Source organism: Mercenaria mercenaria, chromosome 10, assembly GCF_021730395.1.
Source record: "Mercenaria mercenaria strain notata chromosome 10, MADL_Memer_1, whole genome shotgun sequence".
Lineage (NCBI taxonomy): Eukaryota > Metazoa > Mollusca > Bivalvia > Venerida > Veneridae > Mercenaria > Mercenaria mercenaria.
The window spans coordinates 47977117-47995909 of record NC_069370.1 but is presented as its reverse complement, the minus strand read 5'-3'; the positions used below and the strand labels follow the sequence as shown (position 1 = coordinate 47995909).

Below are 18793 nucleotides of genomic sequence, written 5' to 3'. Positions count from 1 at the left end.
TCAGGTGGGATCAAAAACTAGGTCACTAGGTCAAATCAAAGGAAAAGCTTGTTAACACTCTAGAGGCCACATTTATGACTGTATCTTCATGAAACTTAGTCTAAATGTTAATCTTGATGATCTTTAGGTCAAGTTCGAACCTGGGTCATGTCGGGTCAAAAACTGGGTCACCTGGTTAAATCAAAGGAAAAGCTTGTTAACACTGTAGAGGCCACATTTATGACTGTATCTTCATGAAACTTGGTCAGAATGGTAGTCTTAATGAACTCAAGGTCCAGTTTGAATCTGGGTTATGTAGGATCAAAGATTAGGTCACCAGATCAAATCAAAGGAAAAGTTTACACTGTAGAGGCTACATTTATGACCATATCTTAATAAAACTTGGTCAGAATGTTAATCTTGATGATCTATAGGTCATGTTTAAATCTGGGTCAGGTGGGGTCGAAAACTAAGTCACTGTGTCAAATCAAAGGAAAAGCTTGTTAACACTGTAGAAGCCACATTTATGACTGTATCTTCATGACACTTGGTAAGAATGGTAATCTTGATGATCTCAAGGTCCAGTTTGAATCTGGGTCATGTCGGATCAAAAACTAGGTCACCAGGTCGAATCAAAGGAAAAGCTAGTTTACACTTTAGGGGCCACATTTATGACCATATCTAAATGAAACTTGGTCAGAATGTAAATCTTGATGATCTTTAGGTCAATAGGTCAGGTAGGCGATAACAAGGCCTTCATGGTCCTCTTGTTTACAAAATGATGCCCCTTTTTTTACTTTGCAGTTTTTGGTTAAGTTTTGGTATGTAAGCTGTTATCTCAGTATCCACTAAGGGGAAAGGGTTGAAACTTCGCAACTTGTTCACTGTCATGATATGGCATGCCGTGCAAAGGTTCAAATAATTCTACTTTGCATTTTTACAAATTTATGCCCCTTTTTCAACTTAGCAGTTTTTGCTTAAATTCTAATATGTAACCTAGTATCTCAGTATCCACTAATGGGAATGGATTGAAACTTCACACACTTGTCCACTGTCATGTCCTGATAAACACTACACTGTGCAGGTTCCCATTTTTACAAAACTATGCCCCTTTTTTCGACTTTTGTATTCATTCAATTGACAAGGCTGTTGAATAGTCGAACGTTGCTGTCCTCCGACAGCTTTTGTTTATGAACTGCTTGATGGATCTTCATCAGTATTGGTCTGTAGCGACACTGTAAGGTCCTCTCACAAATTTGTTCAAATAAGTGCACTTGGCCATTTTGGGTCAATAGAGCGGAAACCATAAATGCTTTTAAAAGATTTCTTCTCATGAACCTCTTATGGATGTTCATCAGCCTTGATCTAGAGCATCACGATAATGTTCTCTCTTCTTTTTATTCAAATAGTTACACTTGACCTGTTTTGTGCTTTAACTCGTACTAAACACAAATGTAACCATTCATGATTCAGTATATGATCCATATATTCAATGTGAAATGGTCAAGGTCAGGTAAGTGACTTAGTGCCACTATGGTCCTCCTGTTAATTAGAATTCGATACACTTTCATTCCTTCTCTGTTGTTACTAGTTTGATTGGATACAAACTTAAAATAGTTCTTCCGCATCAACACCCACATCATATGACACAAGGTGCACTACTCTGGCAGAAATATTGTATGAATTATGCCCCATTTATACTACTTTTTATACGCTTGTGAAAACGGGATGTTGTGGTTCACAAAAGTTATCCAATGTTCACCAAGCTTGATCACAATGTTTATTGACATTAATATATCCGCCAAGTTTGATAACCAGCTGGATCCCCCAAGTATCCCTGGAGTTTTGGCCCTTGAATAACTCAAATTGCAAAATTCGCTCTCTTACTTAAGCAGTTCTAATTTGATGTCCACCAAACTTAGTCACAATATCTTAGCCAAGTTCGATAACCAGGTGGATCCTCCAAGTATCTCTGGAGTTATGTCCCTTTGATTACTCAAAATTGCGAAAATTGACAGTGTCCACTCTCTAACTTGAGTACTTTTTATCCAGTGTCACCAAACTGTGTCGCAATAATATAGGTCCAATATATATAACCAGCCAAATTGTCTCAGTATGAGGTTATAACCCTTGAATTAACTCAAATTTGCAAAAATTGACAGTGTCTGCTCTCTAACTTCAGTAGTACTTATCCAATGTTCACCAAACTTGGTCACAATGTTGATGGGCATACTATCTCGGCCAAGTTCGATCATCAGCCATATAGTTACGGTCTGTCTTGAGTATTGGCCTTTGAATAACTTGAAATTACGAAAATTGACTGTGCCTAATTATTAACCTAAGCACTTCTTATCCAATGTTCACCAGTTTTAGCCGGAATCATGTAATGTTATGTGCATATTATCTTGGCCAAGTGCTTTATTCGCTTTAATTATCAGAAACATTCTACAACATGTAACAGAATGTTACGAGCCCAGTGCTATATCCGCTGTTATCATCAGAAACATTTTAAAATAAGTGACACTACAATGTTACGAGCCAAGTGCTATATTCGCTATTATAATCACAAACATTGTACAATATCACGGTTACACAATATTACAAGCCCAGCGCTATATTTGCTATTATCATCAGAAACATTCTGAAATAAGTTACGACTATGTAACGAGCCCAATACCCGCTATCATCATCAGAAACATTCTACAAAATTTTACACAGTTTTACGAGCCCAGTGCTATATTCGCTATTATCGCCAGAAACAATGCTATGAGCCCAATGCTATATTTGCTATTTTGATGTGTGAAATGGACAAATAACAGCGAAGTCACGATGATTTGCATATAACAGCGAAGTTTTAATGTGCGAAATGCACATGTAACAGTGAATCTTTGATGTTTGAAATGTACACATAATAGCAAAGATGAAATTAACACATAACACCGAAGATTTGATGTTTGAAATGTACGCATAACAGCGAAGATTTGATGTCTGAAATGTACGCATAACAACGAAGATTTGATGTTTGAAATGTAGTTTAATTTACGCATAACAGCGAAGATTTGATGTCTGAAATGTACGCATAACAGCGAAGATTTGATGTCTGAAATGTACGCATAACAACGAAGATTTGATGTTTGAAATGTACGCATAATAGAGAAGATTTGATGTCTGAAGCAAACTTATACTCATCCAAGCAAAGTAATATCAGATTCGGGTTGTCTGTCATGAGAGGTAATGAAACTTGCAATGCGTTCTTTTCTATTTTAAGCATTTGTTTTCTGTTTTTATCATATATTTAAGTTTACATTTTAGAATCAATATATATACTTAACTGTTGCATAATTCATTTTAAAAGGTGTTGATTAATAAGTAAGTAAGAACTTTTATTCAGTTGTCAGCAAACACAAGTGATGAGAATCGGACGGCTGAAGCGGAATCGATTATTCGGTCCGATTCTGATCTCTCAGATCCGATTACTAGAAATCGGAAAGAATCGAAATACCAATTTGAAAATAGACAGTTGGTAATGTAGCTATATGGTAGTAACAGTAAACCCTTTCAAGACTTTCATATATGACTACTTTTATTACTTTTGATGAAGAATTTATTGACACAGCTGATGTAGTGTGCAGCCTTTAGCAACTGCGGGCAAACAGACTGGCACTCTGCGAGGTATTGTTGGACCAAATGGAAAACTAACTGGAATTTATCTGTTCTCCACAGCCAAGGATCTGTGATTCAAGTCATGCTAGACGCAATGCCAAATTTGACATGGAAAATATGTTAGGGACATTCCTGGGGCTGGTCTGGAATTAGTTCTATCATCTTTTTCAGTTATATCCACCATTTTGTATTGCAGGTCTGAGGACTAATAATAGCTTGTCAAATAAAATCCTAAAATTCTTTACAATTAAAAAAGTGTGAGGGATACCTTCGTTACTGTACGTTTTAAAGCAAATTTTGCAAATAACCCAATAAGTATCAAGGTTTCCTTAACAGGACACAACCCCCGACATTCAGGCTTCATGAAGAACCCTAAATATTTCCAGGCGCCTGATGATGTACTGTCAGGACAATGAACAGTTTTATTAATTGTTGCGATCATGTACCGGCCATACAGCGTTCTCCATTTTAAAGAGCATATATTTTGAAATACTAACCCAATGAAAAAAGTATGTACGCTTAACAGCGAGAGGTATCTGAAAAAGTCTTGAAAGCTGGATTTAATTTTTTTCACCTAAATCATCGACTAACATCAATTCTCTTTTTACTTTGAAGTTTTGGCGACGATTATTCGATCATCGGCCAGTTCACTAGCAAGCACACATCATGAAATTGTAAACCGCGGTTAAAAAAAATCTACATTTCTAGTCCAATACATCTTATTTCAATGTATCTCCTTGTTTTTATTTTTTATAATACATCTTGTTGTCTTTTCATGTCTACACAGTTTTGTTTGTACAAAACACTTTTAGTTATTTATGCATTATATTTGAATGATCGTTAATTACGCTGTGCACTTGATAATTCAGATTATAATAGGCTTTTATTTGATTACTTTCTTAATTATGTTGAGAACAATAAAGGTTAGAGACCTTAACCGAAAGTGCTAGAAATTAACTGTACCTTCTTCAGTTAGACATTTTAGCTGAAAGTGCTAGAAACTGACCATAGCTACCTGGGTTAGAGTCCTTATCTGAAAGTGCTATAAAGTGACTGTAATTTCATAGGTTACAGAGTACTCAGTGTACTTTCTTGTCGGTATTTACTTGTACAAATGCCTAGTATCTTTCGTATTTCAATAAATACTGATAATGTGAAGACATTAAAGGCTGTGAGAAACACCAGTTCTTTTACTGTTGAAAGATAAAGTGACAAATTTTATGGGGAAAAAATATCAGCATGACATGACAAAATTGCTGCAACTCTCGGATACAGTCAAGATATCATTTTTGTAAACTTAGTATATTCTGATTAAGGCAACCATTTATGTTGATGGAAAGCGTATAAAAAATTGAGATCCCGATTAAAACTTTTAAAGTATAGTAAAAATGGCAGTTGCTGACAATTGATTACCAATAATCCACCACCAGTTTTTCGTCCTGTGGCAAACACAGCTATTTCTTGTATGCGCCGCATTCTTAAACAGCTTTTTTTTTTATATCATTCACAAATACAATGTATTAAGATATTGTTTTACATTTACAATATTCTCGAAGAACCGTGGCTATGAATAATTGACACTCTCCCTTGCACTTCTGGTTCTAGTGCTTAATGCGAGTGTACATTCAATGTGGGATAATTAATACCGACCATTTATACAAAATATGATGACACAAGAAAGGATTTTTTCTAAGGTTATTGCTATGACTTAAGAAAGAATATTTTGCACCGCATTTCTACTGTCCTATGAAAAGACCTCGTTCAATAAAAATGTGTTCTAATGACCTAAGAAAAAATAAGAGAATTTGGATAGGTGACAGTCAGGCACCTCGTTCGGTTTTAGCCTTATGCATTATTTAGTCCACCTCATGCGTTAAAACTGTAGACAAATTTAATTAATGTATATTTTGCAATGTTGAACCACCTCGTTTAAGAAAAGGTCTAAGAAAGAACATGGCAATGACGAAAGAAAGGACTCTTGCAAGATAAGACCAACTTGTTCGTTAAAAGAAGTTATTTTGCAAGATTACACCAATTCGTTTGTTAAAAGGTATTTTAATGACTTAAGAATTGATTTTGAAATATCAAGACTACCCCGTTCGTTAAAAATGTATTTCAATGAGCTAAGAGAGGACTTCAGCGAGGAAATAACTCCTTCGTTAAAAAGGTGTATCACCTAAGAAATTATTTTGCAAAAACTGAAATGACATAAGAAACGATTATTTGCAAGATTATACCGTCTTGTTGTAACGACCCAAGATTTTTGAAGGTAGGATCACCTCTTTCATCAACAAGGTATTTTTTTTATTTAAACACAAGATCATACAATTTATAAATACATCAGTCTAAAGAACTATTTTCCATTGTAAATTTCGTTTATAAAAAGTATTTCAAAGTGATCTAAGAGAGGATTAGTACAATGATAGGCCACCGCGTTATACGGTGATAGAATTGAAAGGGAGGAATGACCGGAATAAAATGTTTCATCACAGCACCTTCATTTTCGTTTTACTGCTTTTTGCGTTGTTCAATTTTTGCGTTTGTTGTTGACGCCGCAAGTAGGCGTTCTCTATTGAAATTATCAACATCAGTCTTCATTAAATTCACTCTATTTATGATTTAAATCGGTTTAATTATATTGAATACACAGTCGGTATTGCAGCGGTAATATGGACATGGATCTTTTATATGGAAGTGGAGAGTAATGCACATTGGAAGAGTAGGTGAATTATTCTCATGCTATTTACTATAATGATAAAATAGCGTTCTCAAGAATTTTTAGCAAAAAATTTAACTAATTAAAAGTTTGAAGTTTGTCAATCATAGATTCTTCAATCAAATAGTTGCTACATGAGGTTAAGAAATATTGTAAGCGAAAGCAAAATAATACTAAATGCTCATATTACTGAAACTTGGATTTTTATTACATATATGGCATAAAAATGCAAAGTGTTGTATTTTTTTTTTTGTCTATTTTCGTATAATTATAACTTGCATATTTTATTTCCTATGACGACAGCTTGTTTTTTTCTTTTTTTTTCTTCTTTTTTTTTTGTAGGATTCAAGATTAATTTTTTAAGGTATATACATTATACAATGTCCATCGCCACAAACTAGAAGTGTCTTTTTATATGAGAGCAACTTTTTTTTCATATAAAGCTATAATACGGAAACCATTTACATAGAACATGATAACTTGATTCCCTTATTTCATACAATCGCAGATTCGAGTCTAATTATATATCAGTATGACATGAAATGTTGTTCTCCTAAATTGCATTTTTTTTTTATATGAAAACATGTTGAATTTAGATATCTCTTTGTTCTGTGTCAGTCTCTTTTTTAGTTTTCTTTCCTTTCGTCTTCCCATCAAGTTTGTCGTAAAAATTATTGTCAGTAACCATAGGGAGCTTGAACGGGCTGAAAAAGGTACTTCTACTTCAATCTAATTGTCGCAGAAACTTAGTCGCATTAGGGTTTTTTGTGTTCATGTTTAACATTTCGGAAACTGCAAATATTTAAAATATTTCTTTTTTTTACCTACAAGCCAAGAATTTAGGTATAAACTAATGCATTACCATTATTCACCAACTAATTTGCGATTCATGCAGATGATTATGTGTTAAAATGAAGAAATCTTTTGAATATGTTTGATGAGAAAAGGATAATATGTTGTGATGTAAAACTAATTAAGAGATATATAACTAATTAAGGGGTGTATAACTGGAGAGATGTATAACTTATTAAGATGTATAACTAATTAAGAAATTTTAAACATTCAAAAACTATCCACGTATCCAACTACTATAAATTTCTATCATTAGGATACAAGAAAAGCATTTTCTCAAAAGTCACGAGTGGCATTTCAACGTCTTAAGAAGTGGGACCAGTGGATGAACAGATGTACTGAATTTGGCAGAACCTTTCAACATTATTCTGGTAAAACATTATGGAATTTAGTTCATGTTGTGCTCCCTGGCTTTCTCTATGAATTCAGTTGACAGCGTATGTCCAAATGATCGCGTTACCTAGAAAAATGTCCGAGTTTATTTATAGTCGCCGCTGGAGTTCTCCTTTAGAATATGTTATTTAAGGTTTTTAGAGTGAAGTGCAAAGTAAAAAAATAGATGCTGCTTTTAACCCAGTAACGCACTTTTAAATACGGGACCACGAATTAATATTTACGTGTCCACTTACGGCATGAATAAGTTTGTATGTGCAGCACAAACAATTTACACGAAATAAAAATTGAAGTAAGTTTATGATATTTTTAAAACGCTGCTCTAATTTGTAAATTATAAATGGATCGGCAGCAAAAACACGACCATTATAAGCAAATTTAAGGTAAATTCTAAACCATTTTTATAATGTTTATTATTACTGTTTTTATGGGAGAGTTTGTATTGTTCACTACAGTTTTAACTACCATATGATAAAAAAATCAGGTGACATTTTAAAATGGCATATTTTACAAGTTTCAAAATTAGCCTATATTTTTTTTTTGGAACATGGACCGTTTTTCCTCAGTGATAGCTTTGTTTAATTTTGCTCAAAATGAACAGAAAAACTTTCTGAGCGTGCGTTCACAAGAAGCGCTATTGTAAGCGAACAAAATGGAACAATTGTGAAAAACAGTTTATGAAATTATGGAGTTTTGTCCGGAAATTTTAAAATTCAGTTTAATGTTAAATTTATTTATGCAGAGACTTAAAATAAATGTGTTTATTCAACAATTTATATCTTATAGCGGACTACTTTCAATGAAGTGATTTCTTTCAGTGAAGTATTTGCAATTTTCATATAATTGAAAAGTATTAATCTGGTAAGATCCGTGTGTTTTTCTTTTTATTTCCTATGATATGAACGATTGTTTCCTATTTACAGAATAAATTGAGCCGCACCAGGAGAAAACCAAGATAGTGCGTTTGCGACCAGCATGGATCCAGACCAGACTGCGCATGTTCGCTCTCAAAGCCTATTGCAATTAGAGAAACCTTTAGCGAACAGCATGGATCCTGACCAGACTGCGCGGATGCGCAGGCTGGTCTGGATCCATGCTCGTCGCAAATGCACTATGTTGGGTTTCTCATGGTGCGGCTCATATGTGTGTCAAACATTCTTCAAAGGATCAAAATTAACTGCAAGATATTATCATATTTATTAAATCTTTCACTGAAACAATACATCTTATACACTTTTGAGACATTTGATGTACTGCAGTGATTCGTACGTTTTTAGGTTTAGCAAAAGGAAAAAAAGAAAGATTAAAATAATAACACCGTTACACAGGTTCTTCCTTCTTCTTCAAAATAAATGTTTCAATTTTGAAAGGGTTGTAACCTGCGTAATATATAATCAAATTTGTATCATATAGAGAAGCTAAATGAATAACAGTTATAAGACAAATATCAGTTTGTAGATAAATCACACAACCACAAATGTCAGGTTTTTTTAGCTTTCAGTGACTATTTTCAGAACAATCATTGTATGTCGTATATGCGAATCAAATTAATGAGAAAACTTAAGTAGTAAACAAAGATTTTTTTCAGGTTAAATGCCATGAAGTTTCTCGGACTGGCCTTTCTGGTAGCCGCTTATCACTTCGTGCAGGTAAGTCTAACACTTATTTTAGTTGGAATACGTGCTAGGTCATAAGGGTACCTCCTTCGGTCAGATATCAAAAGCTCCTGAGTGTATCTCGTGTAGTCTGAAAGTAAGTCTAGAGCTCCTGAGAGTACCTCCTTCAGTCACAAATCAAGAGTTCGTAAGTTGTGTATCTCCTTCTGTTGGGTGATATAGAGCTCCTGCGTGTACCTCCTTCAGTCCGAAGGTAGGTCTAGAACTCCTGAGAGTACCTCCTTCAGCCACAAATCAAAAGTTCGTAAGTTGTGTATCTCCTTTAATTGGATGATACAGAGCTCCTGAATGTACCTCTTTCAGACTGAAGGTAAGTCTATAGCTCCTGAATGTACCAACTTCAGTCTGAAGGTAAGACTAGAGCTCCTGAGTGTACCTCCCTCTTCAGTTTGAAGGTAAGTTTAAAGCTCTTGAGTGTTCCATTTTCAGTCTGAAGGTAAGTCTAGAGCTCCTGGGTGTACCGCCTTCGGACTGAAGGTACGTCTAGAGCTCCCGAATGTACCTCCTCTTTCAGACTGAAGGTAAGTCTATAGCTCCTGAGTGTACCTCCTTCAGTCTGAAGGTAAGTCTAGAGCTCCCGAGTGTACCTCTTTCAGTCTGAAGGTTTGTCTGGAGCTCCCGAGTTTACTTCCTCTTTCAGCCTGAAGGTAAGTCTAGAGCTTCCGAGTATACTTCCTTAAGTCTGAAGGTAAGTGTAGAATCCCTGAGTGTACATCCATCTTCCGTGTGAAGGTAAGTCTAGAGCTCCCGAGTGTACCTCCTATTTCAGACTGAAGGTAAGTCTAGAGCTCCCGAGTGTACGTGTACCTCCTATTTTAGACTGAAGGTAAGTCTAGAGCTCCTGAGTGTACACCCTTCAATCTGAAGGTACGTTTACAGCTCCTGAATGTACCTTTGTCAGTCTGAAGGTACGTCTAGAGCTCCTGGGTGTACTTCCTTCAGTCTGAATGTAAGTATAAAGCTCCTGAATGTATCTCCTTCAGTCAGTTTGGGCTTCTGTCTACTTTCTGCAGTCAAAAGGCTCCTGAGAGCTCCCGACTGACCTCATGTAGTCAGAAGGTAAGTCAAGTGGGTCCAGAGTGTACCTCCTTCGGCCAGAAGGTACCTCTAAACGGCGTAAATAACAATCCAAAACTTGAACAGATATTATTTACAACGAACAGTTGAACATGTAGATTCTTCAAGTAATATAAACAAAGTATGTGTTTATTGTTTTGACAACAGAATGGTTGTGTATTGAGCATGTAAGAGCTATATATGCAATTACCTATAAATATTTCAGTCTACCATCGATGACAATCCATATGAAGAAATTCTGCCAATCACGTACTTATACAAGTCAAATGCTAAACCAATCAGTAAGTAGCTTCTACAGCATCTATACTGGTATATCCACATCAGAAAAAACGCCGTGTTTGCAGCTTTTAGTTTTAATTCAAGGTATCAAACATTTCATACAGTAAGACTCGCGTATAATGCAATAATATAGTGTGCAGTTTTATTCTTTTTTATCCAAAATAATATTGTGTGTTTTGTTCAGTTTCAAGTCACCTAAACACAATTCATGTTATGTTTTACTAGGTTATGTTTTACCAGCTGTAATGGTGGAGGAAGACCATAGGTGCTCCTCCACGCATTTTTTCGCGTACGGGTGGGCACATGGGTAGAACCATCGACATTCTGCAGACAGATTGATGGCTCCCCTACATCGAACCCACAGAGATGAAGAAAAGTTTACATGGCATCATATTTACGTCAGGCAATTTGACAGTGTACTATTGAACTGTAAAGTTAGTAACGTCAAAATATGCTCACAAAATGGTAACATTTGGAAAATAACGAAAATATTGTTCTTAAACAGAATGAAATGCACAGTATGTCTGAAAACATATTTCTGTTTTAAAAAGTTTTAAGAAGACGTATTGTTTATTAAGACAATGCCATTTCTTGCACACCGGACTGGCATTTCCCAAGCCGGCAAAACCCATTCGGAACCCCATGCCAGATGACTCTCGAGCTGTTAATGGCAACTTACCTATGGTGCATACTGTATGAACTATACCAACCAAACAACACAAAAATATACACATTTTTCTCAGAATTGTAAAACACTTCCTAACCGTGGCATCCCTTATTTCAGTGTGTATAAAGTCGTGCAGAGGAATGCCCGATGGTGATTACCATTCATGCAAAGGCTGTTTTTATTTCGCCACGTGTACCAATGGATATCTTGTGGATGCACGGAAATGTGCGTGGTTTGGCGGACTGCTGTGGGACGATATCGTAAAACGTTGTGAATGGTCGTCGTCAACCTGCAGTCGTGTCGTATATAAACCTCCTAACTGTAAGTTTTAATACTACGGAAGATCATTATTGTCATATACATGTTGTTTATTTACTCGAAATTTTGATACACTTACTGGAAATTTCGACTTAAGTACTCGAACTTTCGAGAAACATAACTCGAAATTTCGAGAAACATAACACGAGTTTTCGAGTAACTTAATTCGAAACTCGTAATTTCGACTTAGTATTTTGCCTCCAAATCCGCAAAATTGAAACGTCTGTCCGTCATTCAAAAATAGAATTTTCTTAACTTTGAGCTTGGGAGTCATTTTATTGACTGTTCGGAAGTAAAACTAAAATCAATACATTTATGTATAGCTCCTGCATGCTGAAAACACAAACATTCTGTACACATCCATATATAGTATTCCAGCATGTAGGTGCTTGAACATATACTACCAAACATTAAGGCATGTATGAGCTCCCCTAGTATATTATATAGAGCTACTGTAACCAGGATAAGGACCTACATTTACATGTATTGTATATCCCGTTGGCAGGGACTCGAATCAGATCGAAAACCTTCCAGGTATGGCCAAACTAGTTAAATATTCTAAGTTCGAACACTACCCGGTCACCATCTATAACCTTCCCTCATCATTTAGAGCTATCCAGGTACTTGGTCGCAAAGTGTGGTCAAGACCCATAATTACACGTTCATTTAGGATATGTCATTTTTCTTTGCCATAAGGGCTCGAACTGTGTCAATAACTGCGATATTTTTGAGAGCGAACATTGGCCGACCATCATATATGCCCCTCTATGGCTGCACGATGGCTATACATGGTACTTAATCTCGGCAAGGACAGATACATCTACGTATACTTTGGTATTTATTAACTCGAAATTTCGAGTTTCATGGTAGTAAGTGACAGGCACCTGACACCCGAAAAATAGCGGAATATAGGTCGTCGTGAAAAATTGTCCGTACTGTAAGTCACCTATATATTTTACGTACTAAGTGTAGTGTAGTGCCATTTTTACTGTACAGCACCGGTATATCCTTGCCATTGTATCATGTAATATACAGACAAAGTGTAAGGCACCAGTATATACTTGCCATTGTATCGTGTAATTTACATACATAGTGTAAGACTGCAATATATCCTTGACATTGTATCATGTAAATGACATACATAGTGTAAGGCACCGGAATATCCTTGACATTGTATCATGTAAATGACATACATAGTGTAAGGCACCGGTATATCCTTGACATTGTATCATGTAAATTACATACATAGTGTAAGGCACCGGAATATCCTTGACATTGTATCATGTAAATGACATACATAGTGTAAGGCACCGGTATATCCTTGACATTGTATCATGTAAATTACATACATAGTGTAAGGCACCAGTATATCCTTGACATTGTATCATGTAAATGACATACATAGTGTAAGGCACCGGAATATCCTTGGAATTATATAATGCTATTTACATACCAAGTGCAAGGTACCGGTATATCCTTGGCATTGTATCATGTAATGTACAGATACCATGTAGCGTAAAGTTCCATTTACAGTATTAAAAACGCAAGAAAAATTCACGAAGCCTTAGCCAAATCTTTTTATGCCAGTTTCCGCAACCCTTACAGAAGCAAGCCTCTGTGGCGTACATGCTGCGTATTTGCTGTGTATATGCCGCGAACACAGTAGTACGCCAGAGGAGTACATTTTACATACACCGCATGCCGCGTACATGCCGCGTACTATTTCGATGAGTACACAGCATGTACGCAGGAGGTCACTAGTACACTTCAAGTACGCAGCACAGACTCTGAAAATTTAAGGAGTACACTGCATGTACGCAGGAGGGACTTGTACAAGAAAATAGTACACTGCATGTACACCGCAGATACTTTGAAATTTGTGCAGTACACTTCATATACGCGGGAAAGTCTTGTACAATTTCTTTTGGCATTTATACTTAGTTGTTTCCCCTTGATGCAGTTACGCCATTTTCTTCAAATGTTTACCAAATACCATGCTACAAGAATTGATTTATTTCATTGAAAAGTGGATGAAGAAAGGCATACTAATTTATTTGATAACATCAATCTACATTATTTTGGTAAGGGTAAATACTTATTGACGCATGCCACTTATCTTTTTTCTGTTTTTTTCTGTCCAAATGATCAGCATTTGCATACGAAAGTTGGTGGGGTAAGGAATTTACATTATCACAGCAGTTTCGCCACAAGAGTACACAGCATGTATGCAGCAGGAGTATACAGCATGTACGCCGCAGAACTCGGGCCAGGAGTACACAGCATGTACGCTGCAGGAGTACACAGCATGTACGCCGCAGGAGTACACAGCATGTACGCCACAGGGGTAGTACACCGCAGGCTCATTTGCATGTGAAAAGTGTATGTGCCGCGTACATGCTGCGTACTAATTCCCGCATACTAAATTCCTCCAGCGTACATCCTGTGTACTATGTAGTCCACAGCATGTACGCAGCAAGTAGTACGCGGCAGAGCTCATTTGCATGTCAAAAGTGTACTACAAACGTACTATCGGTGTATGTGCGGTGTATATCCTGCGTACTATTTAAAGCCCTTGATTTCAGTACACATCATGTACGCATCATATACGCTGTATGTACACAGCAAGTGTACGCAGCAGGCCTTTTTCTTCTGTAAGGGAAGACATCGAATTCGAAACAGATATCTTATAAAAAGACTTATTAATTTAAAATTGCTTTCATGTGGTTTAACAAAATGAATATATTTAAGAATGACCGACTGATATTTACAGTTATTTAGACGAAAACTGTATTCGTTTTTTCAGATGCAACTTGTGTCAAGGATTGTTTCCGCATGCCGAATGGTGATTACCAATCCTGTCACGGATGTCGCGTCTTTGTAACCTGTTCCAACGGTCTAACATACGACAAACGTCCATGTCCGTGGTTTCTGCTGTGGGACGATTTAAGTAAGAGGTGTTTATGGAGGTCACGCACGTGCATTGAACCGCTTTTGTTGTAATCATGTTCATTCCTTAATAAACTTGAAAGTATTTTATTATATGAAAATTCAGTATGTAGTCATATTTCTCAAGAAATTATTATAATAGACGTAATCTTACCGTGCTGGTGCCATTAGATGACACCTCCCGACTTTTAAGGTATGAACTGAACTCGGAGAATATTCTGTTTTTTATTGTTTCCTTGAATATATTTTGTTAGTCTCTATCGTGAAGTCGTAGGAGAAACACAGAATTGCTGTTAAACATCTTGTGTGACCAAACTCTGTCTGCGCATCACACATCTCACACTTCCATCCGCCGAAAGGATTCTTTTTTTCATGCGAGTCGTTCACACATCAAGTTTTAGGCGAAATTGTCTTTCTCTTAAAAAATCGATAAAATGTGGGTGCTGTGAATGTGACCACTTGTACAAACTTTCAGTTAATGTAAAATGGGCAGTGCCAATCTTGATCTCATGGGCATGACTTGAACAAACGAAGACAAACTGGACAATGCTACAGACCAAGCATCTAAGTTCTGGGCCTTGCGGCTTTAGAGAAAATTTTAAAAGTTGTTCTCATATAAGTCTACGTAAAACAAGAGAACCCTGTTGGAGGGCAAGTTCTTAGGCAGCCATATCTTGATAGTTGTAAGTCACATTGAGTTGATATTTGGTATGACTGCACAACTGACTCATAGTTGTAACACTGCAATTGTCTTGAAAATCAATTAGCATCACCAGAGTTATTACCCCTGATTTCGTTAACTGCATACATACGAGTCGTAGTTTCCGCTGGGAATACGAATACGCTTAAAATGGGTTACGCGACTTCTGGTGCTGGTGTTACACATCAAGATATATAATATAGAGGTAGTTGTTTTTATGTTTGTTAATAATGACACATATATACGACTGTTTCAGGAAAAATGCAAAATGCTATTCGAAACAAAACGAATAAAGGTCATATGTGTGAGATATCTGCTTTGTAATTTAAGAATCAACTCTATTATCACTGCTGACACAAACTGTCAAAAAATGTGGAATCATGAAAAATCCCAGAGCCTATTTTCTGGAAATGTGACGCTTTGATTGTGACGTTTTAACATTGATTTGTGTATATTTATTTTTGGGCAAGAAAACTCGTTTGTAGCCAGTGTTCTTTAATAGCAGTTTACGGCCAAAACTAGACTGAAAATGTAACCAGAGATTCGGTACCAGTAGTAACCTGTTTTCCGTAAGTGTCAACTTCTCTACATGAATCAGAGGTGGGGAATAAATGATTTTAGACACGATGTCTTTTATCATAGTGAAGATCTTACGCCTCGCCCGAGCATTGATCTTACGACCATGCAATACGAAGATCTGCACTCTCCCTATTATTGCTGTTGTGTATATACGTGACCTCTGTAGAAACAGTTCATCCGGAAGACCTCTTGATTCTTGCAACAACAATTCTTCACTAGTAAAACTCCATAACCATGAAGCAGGGTGGTTTAGCTACTCGGACTATTTTTGATCTGAGATCAGCGTCCCCCGAGCGAAAGACTTCGATCCGTTGATTTTTATCAGAACATTTTAGACAATATCTATATTTTAGATATTATATGTACATTTTAAATGTTTGTAGTCACAAATTATTGTGTATGAAGTTAAATTCTTTTAAGAATACACATCCAATCCGGCCCTGTAAAATAAATCATCAATGAATAAATAATTTTGCAAGTCACTAAAGCCATCAAATGAGCAAATTGAATACTAGCTAATTAAACTAGGGAATAGGCTAGTGTGTGTTTTTAAAACTGTCGATAAACAAAGAATATTTCAGGATTACTGATTTCAATGCAAGTTATCAGAATTTCAGGGGTCATAATGTAAACATTTGTAAAACATAATGTAATGGTGATTTGCAGTGATAAATCATGAGTTTTATGAAGAAATTAAAGTAGTTCGTAGTTTTGCAAATAAATCTTAATAACTAATGTGTCATTTTTTTTTTGTTATTATTTTTGTCTCATAAAATAAAATACTGATTTCTCAGATGCTTATTTCTTTCAGAGTGATAACATCAATACATATTCACATTTGGAAAACTCCACGGGGATGGGGGGAAGGTGTTGTAAGGGGTGTTGCAAATTTCATTAAGACTCATGAACAGACTCAACCAAACCAAGTCTGCTATTATTTGCTCGGTTGCATTCTATGCTTCCAAAGGATCTTTTTATAAATTTTATATTATCTATGAAAGCGGCAGCGGTGGGGGAAAACATTAAATTTTTCTACAAAAGAATTCAGCCTTAGCCGGTGATAGGGGGTTGTGTGTGTGGTGGAGGGGGGGGGGGGGGGGGGGTTACGGTGTGTGTGTGTGAGTGTGTGTGAGGGGTTACCTTAAATGCACAGCCAAACAGAGTCTGCTATTATTTTGCTTGGTTGCATTCTATGGCTCTAAAGGATCCTCTCACATTTTATTACGGCAGTATATGGATGAGAAGTATGATTAAACAGCTTCATTGCATCTTCATGACCTACGGACCATTAAGGTTTAACCCTTACCCTGCTATATTTCTATAATGGACTGGTCCATCTTCCAATTTAGGCAGTACCATTTATCATTTGAAGGGGTGTTTGCTAAAAATTTACTGACTGAATAGCGAACAGTGCAGACCATGATCAGACTGCACGGATGTGCAGGCTGATCTTGGTCTGCACTGGTCGCAAAGGCAGAATCACTTGCCGCCAGCAGGCTAAGAGTTAAAATGCTTCATGTTAGTCAGACTGAATTGTAACATATCTTATTTTTTGCTCACAATTTCACTTTGATATAAGTAAATGATGTTTTCCAAACATTTATAAGTGATGTACTCTCTCAAACACTGAAGCTATTGACAAGTTTCATGGCAAGTCAGATTGTAACTAGCAAACAGGTCAGGGGAGTAGTAAAAGGCATTTTGACCTTATCCATACTGGGGGAAGTGTGGGAGAGGCTTTCTTTCCTTCCCAGTGGTGAGGGTTTAGGGAGCTTCTTCATTTGACAGATCAGTTAAATAATGGGAAATAATACAACTTATCAAATAAGCATTCATAGTGAAGATTGCTGCACCTATAATTACTAGACAATGCGGCAAATATTATGGTCATAAATGTAAATATGCAACAGGGTTTAAATGTTAAAAAATTTTTTTCAAGGTGTTTGTGTGTGGGTATGGTTGAAGGGGTGGTATTGTAGTGGTAGGGGGAGTTGGTGGGGACCAGTTCCCAGTATGACATACCATTTGAGTCAAAATTCTTAAGTTGCTTGAGCCATACCGTAATATGCCAGGGGGTGCTGTGTGGCAGCGCTGACGATTACTAAAGCACACAAGAATCTAAAAGGGAGAAAAAATTGGTGGGGTGGGGGTTAACCTTTAGCCTGCTGGTGGCAACTAGTATTGCTTTTGCAACTAGTGCAGACCAAGTTCTGCACGTCTGTGCAGGCTGATAATGGTCTGCAATAAGTAAATTTTCAGTGAACACCCCTTTGAATAAGAAGTGGTACTGCCGAAATTGAATGATGGACCAGTCCATTTTAGAAATTTAGCAGGCTAAAGGTTAATTTGCACATGCTTGTGTGTTGGGGGGAGGGGGTGTAAAGAACACTTATAGCTATGTATAAATGAATCATAACATTAAAAAAAAAACAATATCTAAACTGTTTGCCAAATAAATGAATAAATCCACTTACTGAGTTTTACTGTTGTAGAATTCTTTGTTTAGAAACCAGTCTTTCATCGGTAACAATATAATTAGTTATCTTAACAACCTAAAACATCATTATAATAATTAATTCACTTTTTGATCAGTTACTGGATCTTAATTCATTTACTGTTTCAAAAGTATTACCAGAGTCAGGCAACATTGTATTTCCCAAGGCTACTGCAAGATCAGATTTAAATAAGTAACTCACATAAGCTGTCAGAGTAGACAGCATGCATCAGTATTTCAATTAGGACATCAAAAACATCAAAAGACAAGAGCTGTCTGTTGACAGCGCGCTTGACTATTCGAAGAATTGATGTAAGTATGGGGTCAAAATATTACCACAAAATTTCAAACAAAATAAGAAAAATAAATAAGACAAACAATGTACCTGTACTTGTGGAACTGGATAAGTATTGCACTAAATGGCAATATGTGACCATGATGGTAAGCAAGTGTT

General features: G+C 36.4%; 1 protein-coding gene across 4 annotated transcripts; it reads left to right on the top strand.

Moving 5' to 3' along the window:
- Positions 1–6206: 6206 nt before the first annotated feature.
- Positions 6207–16587, top strand: LOC123561673 (uncharacterized). Of its 4 annotated transcripts, none has more exons than XM_045354188.2 (6): positions 6207–6361; positions 7467–7581; positions 9192–9252; positions 10562–10637; positions 11420–11623; positions 14424–16587. In XM_045354188.2, the coding sequence occupies exons 3-6, from the start codon at positions 9202–9204 to the stop codon at positions 14618–14620; spliced, it is 528 nt and encodes a 175-aa protein (XP_045210123.2). In that variant the 5' UTR covers positions 6207–6361; positions 7467–7581; positions 9192–9201; the 3' UTR covers positions 14621–16587. The 4 variants fall into 4 exon arrangements, with proteins under 4 accessions (XP_045210123.2, XP_045210127.2, XP_045210124.2 ...); XM_045354189.2 differs by having other exon boundaries at positions 6302–6365; XM_045354192.2 differs by lacking the exon at positions 7467–7581 and having other exon boundaries at positions 6271–6361.
- Positions 16588–18793: the final 2206 nt, after the last annotated feature.

Excerpts from the sequence above, each read along its gene's own strand:
- LOC123561673 (XM_045354188.2), top strand. The coding sequence starts at position 9,202 with ATGAAGTTTCTCGGACTGGCCTTTCTGGTAGCCGCTTATCACTTCGTG. Across the intron at positions 9,253-10,561 it reads CCGCTTATCACTTCGTGCAG|TCTACCATCGATGACAATCC; the intron begins GTAAGTCTAACA and ends TAAATATTTCAG. Across the intron at positions 10,638-11,419 it reads GTCAAATGCTAAACCAATCA|TGTGTATAAAGTCGTGCAGA; the intron begins GTAAGTAGCTTC and ends CCCTTATTTCAG.